We start from the raw sequence: 8,430 nt of genomic DNA on the forward strand, positions 1-8,430 counted from the left end.
GAGTGTTTTGTGCTATGCCAGTGATCATAGCTAAGATGGAAGAAATAGTGGTAAATATAAGATACAGACCATCAAATCCAAGAAGCCCCTAACCCAGGGCGACAACAAATCTATGAAAAAACTGCAGCCTTGAAAAGCTGAGCCACTGACCTCAGACATTTTCAGATGAACTATTTTATAAAATAAAAATTGATATAGAAATATAAAGTGGTAATATTATGGTACGGGGAGAAGATGGCAGTAAAGGTGTTTTAATTTTTATTTTTTTAAAGATTCTTATTTATCTACTTGACAGAGAGAGACAGAGAGCACAAGCAGGGGGAGCAGAAGGAGGGGGAGAAGAAGCAGGGTCCCCGCTGAGGAGGCAGCCTGACAGGAGACTCAATCTCAGGATCTTGTGATCGTGACCTGAGCTGAAGGGAGATGCCTGACTGACTGAGCCACCCAGGTGCCCCAATAAAGGTGTTTTTAAACATTAATAAAATTTTAGATACATTTAAATATATATTATCTAGAGCTTTAATCTTTGAAGAGAATTTATTTCTAGTTATTTTCCAGAATTTGTAGCCTTTTATTGGTACTTTCTTCACTGAAAACTGTTGAAACTTAATGGAACAAGGCAGTTGATAATCACATCATACAAGAAAATTTTTATATAATGCATTAATAATGAAAAATAACCTAGTCTCTCACTTTGTAAGCTTTTAAAGTATGTATAAGTATGAAGTTTATTTGGAATCTATTGGAAAAAAATCTGTAAAAGACACAAAGAAAAATGAAAGCTCGGGACTAATTTGCATAATAAAGCTAAGCAAAAACTTCTTATTTGAAATTAACAAATGAAGTTACAAGAAGCATCAGAAGCCTCAAGAGATATAAGCTCTTTGTCCTTCCATCTTTTGAAAAAAAAAAAAAAAAAAAAACGAAAAACCCCCAAAACCTGGCAGTTAAGAGGTACAGTAGTCACTGAAAATAAAAAGGCTTAAAATGTAAAAATCCTTCCTACCTTGGGCAGAACTGCAGATGTTAAAAAGAAGGAAATGGGCAGCTGTATTTTAAAAGTGATTTCTGAAACCCTTAATAAAGGACTTGGTATAACAGAGAAAAGGGTAAGTGTGGTACTGGACATATGCCTCTACCCTAGAGGTAGAAAGGTTCAATATTGTCTCAATCCATAAAAACAATTGAAAACAAATTCAAAGATGTGTCCAAAAATTACCATTAGAAAAGGAATAATTTTCCTATTTATAGAGGGTTTCATTATTTTTTCAATCTATTATAAGATAAATTTCCAAAAACATTCAGTGCTTGAATATAAAGAAAGGAAGACATTTACACTGGAACTATCAAAGATCAGCTCTCAACAACTTGAGAAAAGTGAAACACTTTTAAACAAAAGAACAGATGAGGTATTTGTAAATTGTCTCAATCATACCAAGTGCTTAAGAAATACATAAGGGTGCCAGGGTGGCCTAGTCGTTAAGTGTCTGCCTTCAGCTCAGGTCATGATCCCAGGGTCCTGGAATCGAGCTCCCCATCAGGCTCCCTGCTCAGCGGGAAGCCTGCTTCTCCCTCGCCCACACTCCCTGCTGGTGTTCCCTCTCTCACTGAGTCTCTCTCTGTCAAATCAACAAATAAAATCTTTAAAAAAAAAACAAACAAACAAACCATAAAATAAAGAATGTATACAAATACCTTTATCATAAGCACTGTAAACTGGGATTAGGCATTTGCATGATATGATATAAAATTCAGATGTTTAAACACATGGGGACGAAAGGGTAGATAGAACACAGATCAAAGTTAAACCACTTCTGAAGATCCAACCTACTTGTAATTATCATCTTCCACAAACTTCTGTAGTTCTTCTATATACTGAACGGAGTTCAGGTATTTTTGAACATGAGGCAACATGGGGATATCTAGGCAAAATGTGATAAATAATTATCTGACGCAGTATATCTTAACCAGAATTTTAAAAGTTAATTTAAGAAATACATACTTAAGAAAAATTAAGGCTGCATGGCACCAAAACTCTAGGAGGAGACTACTGAGGTAGATTTTATTTAATGTAAAACTGATGGTAATTTAAAAAATTACAGTTGCATGCTGTTTGTACAGATTAAAAAACAAAACAAAACACCAAACATACTCTGGTTTCTCTTCAGATTGTATTAAGAAAACAACAACAACAACAAATAGCTCCATTTACCAAATCCCACATATTTGATAAATGTCCTCCCCACATATACTTTTCAGAAGTTTTTAAGGTTTTCTTAGAAGTATACACATGCACATAAAATAACTTTAAAACAAATCTATTTTAAATAAATTGGATAATGTAAACTCATTGTTTAACATTTTAAAAATATATACCAGTAATGGTTATCTTTATTCCCTACCAAGCTGAAAGCATCCAAACACCATAAAAAATGAGAAAAAAAATACAACATTTTTCTCATTATCTGGGCTTGTGTAAGCTCTTTCTACATGTTTTCCCATTAAATACTCTTGAACAAAAAATTGGTTATTTATTTAATGATGAACTTAAGAAAGCCAGTCAACTGTTACAAGGATCATAGGTCTTAGTCCCTTCCCAAACTGAAAAATGTAAGAACTTTTTCTGTAACCAGGAATATCAAATGAGATGAAGATAACAGAAAATAATCTTATAAATTATGTTAGCAAAGTTGCTACAGAAGAAAAAAGATAAAACAAAATTTTAAATATGAAATACTTCAACTCCTTAAAAGCAAGGTATCAAACAGGATGCTAAATATTAAACAATCATTATTTTCCTTTATAGTAGGATAATGTTCCCTGCTGTGCAAACAATGGCTATCAATTCAGATAAATGAGTCAAAAGAAACACAGCATAATGATGTAGTATTACTCCCCAGAAACGTACCATATTCACAGGACTGCTGTAAATCAGAAATTATTCGAAGGATGTTATTCATCAAATTTGACCTTTGCTCATTTTCTAGAATGCTGCCGGTTGATGGGTATGCTGAATCAATATATGTTAAATCTGATAAATAGATACCTGAAACAAAATGAGATAAATGAGTGTTTTCTTACTTGTAGTTTGGAAGAGCATGATAAAAGTAAGAAAAAGAAAAAACCCCAAAACCTAGTTCATCACTACATTTAAATATATGCTGTATTTAGGATTTATTGTTAATACACCACAGCCTTGCTAAATCATAATCACTGAGGCATAGGTTTCCATGGATTTGGGGTCAGATACATAAATAATATTTTTGTAAATGTTCTCTTATGAGGGTATCTTGTTTTTATTTCTATTTTAAAGTTTATTTACTTATAATCCCTACACCCAACGTGGGGTACTCGAACTCACAACCCCGAGATCAAGAGTCAAGTGTTCTACCAACTGAGCTAGCCAGGTGCTCCCGATGAACTTTATAGCAGTTCCCACGGCATTAGACATGAAGTATTTGTGTACTGTCTTGTTCTGAAGATAGACAGTTGGATTTCTGAAACTGCATGTGACTACAAACTGAAACTCTTTCCCCCACTGCAACCCCACTGCCCCATTTCTCTGTGCAAACAAAATAACCTCCAAATATAACTTGGTTTTACCAGTTCTAGATATGTAAGGCGACACATGTAAAGTGTGTAAGAAAGACAACTATAGTTGAAGAGAAAAATACACTTTCCTACTTTTTACCTCATCACTGCACATTTCACGGACTCTGAAAAAACCACCTATATACCACATACACTGACTTCCAAAAAAGCCCTGTGTTCTTTTTTCATCCTGTTTCTTTCATCTTGACTATTTCCAAGACTTATCTCTGCCCATCTCAATTTTATTTAATATCTAGGTCAGTGTCAACTGTTTTTTAGTTTTCTCACAGACTCCAAGAAAGGAAAGCCCCCCTTTTACAGATGAAGAATCCGAGGTCCACAGATATTGACAGACTAATGCCATGTGAACTGTTAGTAACAGAGCTGGATCTCAGAGTATATACCTGTACCCTAGCTTCTCCACTACCCGCTGTTATAAATTCATACAGTATCTGTAATACCATTCACTTGGTAATTTTTATGACTTTATAATCTGTTTAAACTCTATATCTTATCTGCTCATGACTATAAACTCATTTAAGGCAGCTGCACTATCTTGCACTCTAAGAACATGAAAATCTTGTGCAGTGTTTTGACAACAGGTGCTTAAAACAACCTAAAATCTTGGGCTGGCAATCCTTTTACTCATCCTATTCATTCTTTTTCCATTCAGGAAGTCTTAAAGGTACTCTTGATGCCATCTATCATAAATACTTCCTTTACTTTAGAGACTCTCAACTTCTTTTTTAATGACTTCAAATGAATCTTTAGCTTAGCTGCTTTTCCTTCAATCTCAGAGGAAGAAGAATCCCTTTTTCCTCTCCACTGTGATTCTGAGTGTGATCACGGCAGCCTCCTCACCCGCCGTGGGCTCCTTTCCAGAGAAGAGCAGAGGCCTACATTTACACCTCCTCTCTTGAAGAAAACAAAATCAAGGTAACTCTTTGGTCACATCTGATTCCTTCTCTGGACAGGACCCCTGTCCCTTTTGCTATAACAAACAGCTTGAAAGAGAAATAGAGATCCCTCCACTTATTTAATCCTTTGTCTCTTTTTAATGAAATATTTGACACATATAAAAGTTCACGAGTCAGGAAAAATTACGACAGTCTCTGAAATAGGCAAAAAACAAACAAACAAACAAACAAAAAACAAACCAGGCATCCTATCTCCAGTGTATTCTTCCGGACTTTCTGAGCTATCTAACAAACTCCGTAAGTTTTTGAAAACTAGTAATAATACAAACTCCTGTCCATAAAAATGCCAATGCCTTATGTTCATAAACATAACATTTACATAAAATGTAAATGATTAATGTTCTACGGATGTTGACCAGTTCTGCAACTATGTATAAATTTATCGTAGCATTCTTGACTATATGGTAGGTGTGGTACTTTGAATTCTCTCCTGAAATGGTTGCAGTATCCTCCTGATCCCCTTAAAAATTTAATGATTTAAATAGAATCATGACATGTATTCATTTTGTATTTGTTTAAGAATCATGATTTTACCATTTTAAAAAGTATACTCTAACTCATGTAATGTTGGTTGTTATCAAGCAATGTGATACCGGTGAATGACCAGGCAGGTTAAGAAGTAGAACATTACATGTGCTGTTCATTCCTTGTATCATCTCCCTGCCTCCCCATCCAGAGGTAACTAACCACTACTCCAAAACTTAAAATTATTCCCTCGTTTTGTTTTTCCCAAGACATCTGTCTGTATCCCTGTACAATATATTTACTTTTGCTTATGGTTAAATTCAATGATAACATTCGTAAACACAGGTACACAGTAAGTAATTTATAGGTGTTTGTTAAATTTTTAAAAATAGGGCCTTCTGTGGGGCGCCTGGGTGGCTCAGTGGGTTAAGCTGCTGCCTTCGGCTCAGGTCATGATCTCAGGGTCCTGGGATTGAGTCCCGCATCGGGCTCTCTGCTCGGCAGGGAGCCTGCTTCCTTCCCTTCCTCTCTCTCTGCCTACTTGTGATCTCTCGCTGTCAGATAAATAAATAAAATCTTAAAAAAAAAAAAAAATAGGGCCTTCTGTGATTGCTGTGTCTCACCATTTTGTTTCCAGGAGTTATCTGTGTTGCTAAATGCAGCAGTAATTCCTTAGACTGAGAAGATATTAACATGTAACTGTATCACAATTTACTTACTTATTTGATACTTTTAAGTTACTTCTTCTCTCCCTGCAAGTTGCTGCTGACATTCTTGTAAGTATCTCCTGGGACACATGTACAAGAATTTTCCTAGGATATATCTCATATTATATTATATATATGGCATTTATATGGTTTATTAATGTTCAGCTTCACACTGTTTATTTTTTTTAAGATTTTGTTTATTTATTTGACAGAGATCACAAGTAGGCAGAGAGGCAGGTGGTGGGGGGTGGGTGGGTAAGCAGGCTCCCTGCCAAGCAGAGAGCCTGATGTGGGGCTCAATCCCAGAATCCTGGGATTATGACCTGAGCAGAAGGCAGAGGCTTTAACCCACTGAGCCACCCAGGCGCCCCTCCACTGGTTTTTAAAGCTTTATCAATTCACACTACCACTGATAGCATTTAAGTTTCTACTAATCCACTCTTGTGCTAACACTTGATATTATCAGTCTTCTTGACTTCTGCCAATCTTATTAGTATAAAATATTATCTCACTGTGTTCTAATTTTCCTTTTCTTGATTGGTAATGAGGTTACATATTTATATTTCTATGAAATGTCTTTTATCCATTTTTTCCTTGGATTTTTTTTTTCTTACTGATTTCTAAGTTCTTAATATATTGTGGAAACCAATCCACTTGGCAGTTAAATTTAATCCACTTTTCAACCTACTATATAGTCTGAAATCTGGGGTACCTGGTGGCTCAGTTGGTCGAATACCTGTCTTCAGTTCAGGTCATGATCCTAGTATCCTAGGATTGAGTCCTGTACTGGGCTCTCTGCTAAGCAGGGAGTCTGCTTCTTCCGCTTCTCCCTCATGCTCTGCTCTTCCCCCTGCTCGTGCACTCTTTCTCAAATAAATGAATAAAATCTCTAAAAAAAATACAGTCTGAAATCTGTATCTTGTTGAAATTTACTCTGACAAAGGTATAAGGGACCTGCTCATTATTAAATCTTCTTTTGGTCTCCTGTGGTTCTTTAGTGTCTCAGTACTTTTATTATTCCCTTTGTTCTTTGAGGCTTTACTGGCTCCAATGGCTTGGACCTTCCTACCCCCCCCCCCCCCCCCACCCCCGGCCAATTCTTCTTCTTCTTCATGTTCCCTAGAAACTGGTGTTCTCCATGGTTCTGTCATTAATCTCACTCTGCATGTTCCTTTCCTGGATTATCTTACTTCTGTAGCCTCAACCATCACCTAATTGCCAATGACTTTTCAAATCTCTTTTTAGAACTGAAATCTTTAATTTTCAATTTGACATGCCAAACTAATCATTATTGGTCTCAAAATACATGACATCCCAACTTCTTACCTTGGTTAGAGATATTACTAATTGTTGAAGTTAGAAAAATTCAAAACTACTCAAGTAAAACAGTTCAGGAGAAACTTACTATCTTGTATTTTCTCCCACATTAGGTTATTAGTGAATACAAGAGGATCAAGTAATATTAAATGATCAAGTAATGCATTATATAACATATATCAGAGCCTAAAAGGTGGCATTCCCTCTGTCCCAATGTTTTTAAAACCAGGAAATATCATAGGAAATATCTAAGTGACTTTCTCTTCCTAAGAAATGGGAAGATCTGGCAATAACGAGGCACAGCTGAGAAGGGTGCAGATCCCACCGTATTAACCTTAAATTAAAGATGCCGGTTTGTCCTAACTCATTTTCCTTTGTTACTTTACTTCTGGTTTATTTCACTTATTTACATTACTTGTCCTATTCTTGTGAGCATTTGTCTTTGTACACCTTGAGTTTGCAACCCCTGGTATACCTATATATGTCACAGAATTTAAAGAAACAATTCTGTCAAAGAGGTAGAAACTGGGCTGACTTTAAATAAACAATGTGGTTTGACAGAAAGAAAAAACAGCTCAAGCTAAGGCAGCAAGGGGGGGGGGGAAGTACATGGTATATATAAAAATTAGAAGCCCTGCAAAATTTTACCTAGAAGCAGCAATCAGTAATTATAGAATCCAAGGAGAGACAGTATGGCACAATGCTTTGGAATTAGATTCAAACCCCAGTTCCACTACTTAGTAGTGAAGTACCAAATCAGTTAAGATGCCCCAATTTTTGTTTCATTAGCTATTGAGCTACTTAATCAACACTTCTGAGTTTAATGAAATATAATAGCACAGTCAGTACTGAACAGTTACTAATTCTCTCTCTAGACTTTTCTAAATCCACAGAGCCAGCAGGGAGTCAGAACTCTCTTTTTTCAGGCCAGGGTTATGTTTGCTTTTAAATCTCTATACATCAACCACTAAGAATAACCTTATTCAAACAAGAGGGGTCATGTTTTTAGATTAGGAGGAAGTGACATTATATAACATCAGAATTTTTGACATATTACATTAATGAATTTCATATACAGACTTTCATTTATATTTAGTAATTATATGTATGAACAGTTTTATTAAGAGACATTACACAGTAAGATATATCACAACAACATCAAGAGTTGTCTATGTTTAAAACCTTCTGAAATGGCAACTTAGTAAAGTGTTTAAAAATTCTCTACAATATGAAGAGTATTACATTATTTCGGTGGCTGCCGGGTGACAAAGTCTAACTCTTGTTCTTTGTAACAAAAAACCAAACTTATCAGCCTGTTACTATTTCTGAGAAGTTGAGTACTATTTTTTCAGTACTCAAGTTAAAAGATCTCT

General features: G+C 35.5%; 1 protein-coding gene across 2 annotated transcripts in view; it reads right to left on the reverse strand.

The window, feature by feature from the left end:
• RALGPS2 (Ral GEF with PH domain and SH3 binding motif 2) overlaps positions 1-8,430 on the reverse strand; it is a 156,276-nt gene that overhangs the window by 34,028 nt on the left and 113,818 nt on the right. For both annotated transcript variants that reach the window (XM_059412825.1, XM_059412826.1), the window contains exons 9-10: positions 2,909-3,046; positions 1,832-1,922 (exon numbers count right to left, since the gene is read on the reverse strand). In XM_059412825.1, the coding sequence (XP_059268808.1) occupies positions 1,832-1,922; positions 2,909-3,046 (229 nt within the window). The remainder of the gene's footprint in view (positions 1-1,831; positions 1,923-2,908; positions 3,047-8,430) is intronic.

The sequence above is a fragment of the Mustela nigripes genome, chromosome 10 (assembly GCF_022355385.1).
Source record: "Mustela nigripes isolate SB6536 chromosome 10, MUSNIG.SB6536, whole genome shotgun sequence".
Taxonomy (NCBI): Eukaryota; Metazoa; Chordata; class Mammalia; order Carnivora; family Mustelidae; genus Mustela; species Mustela nigripes.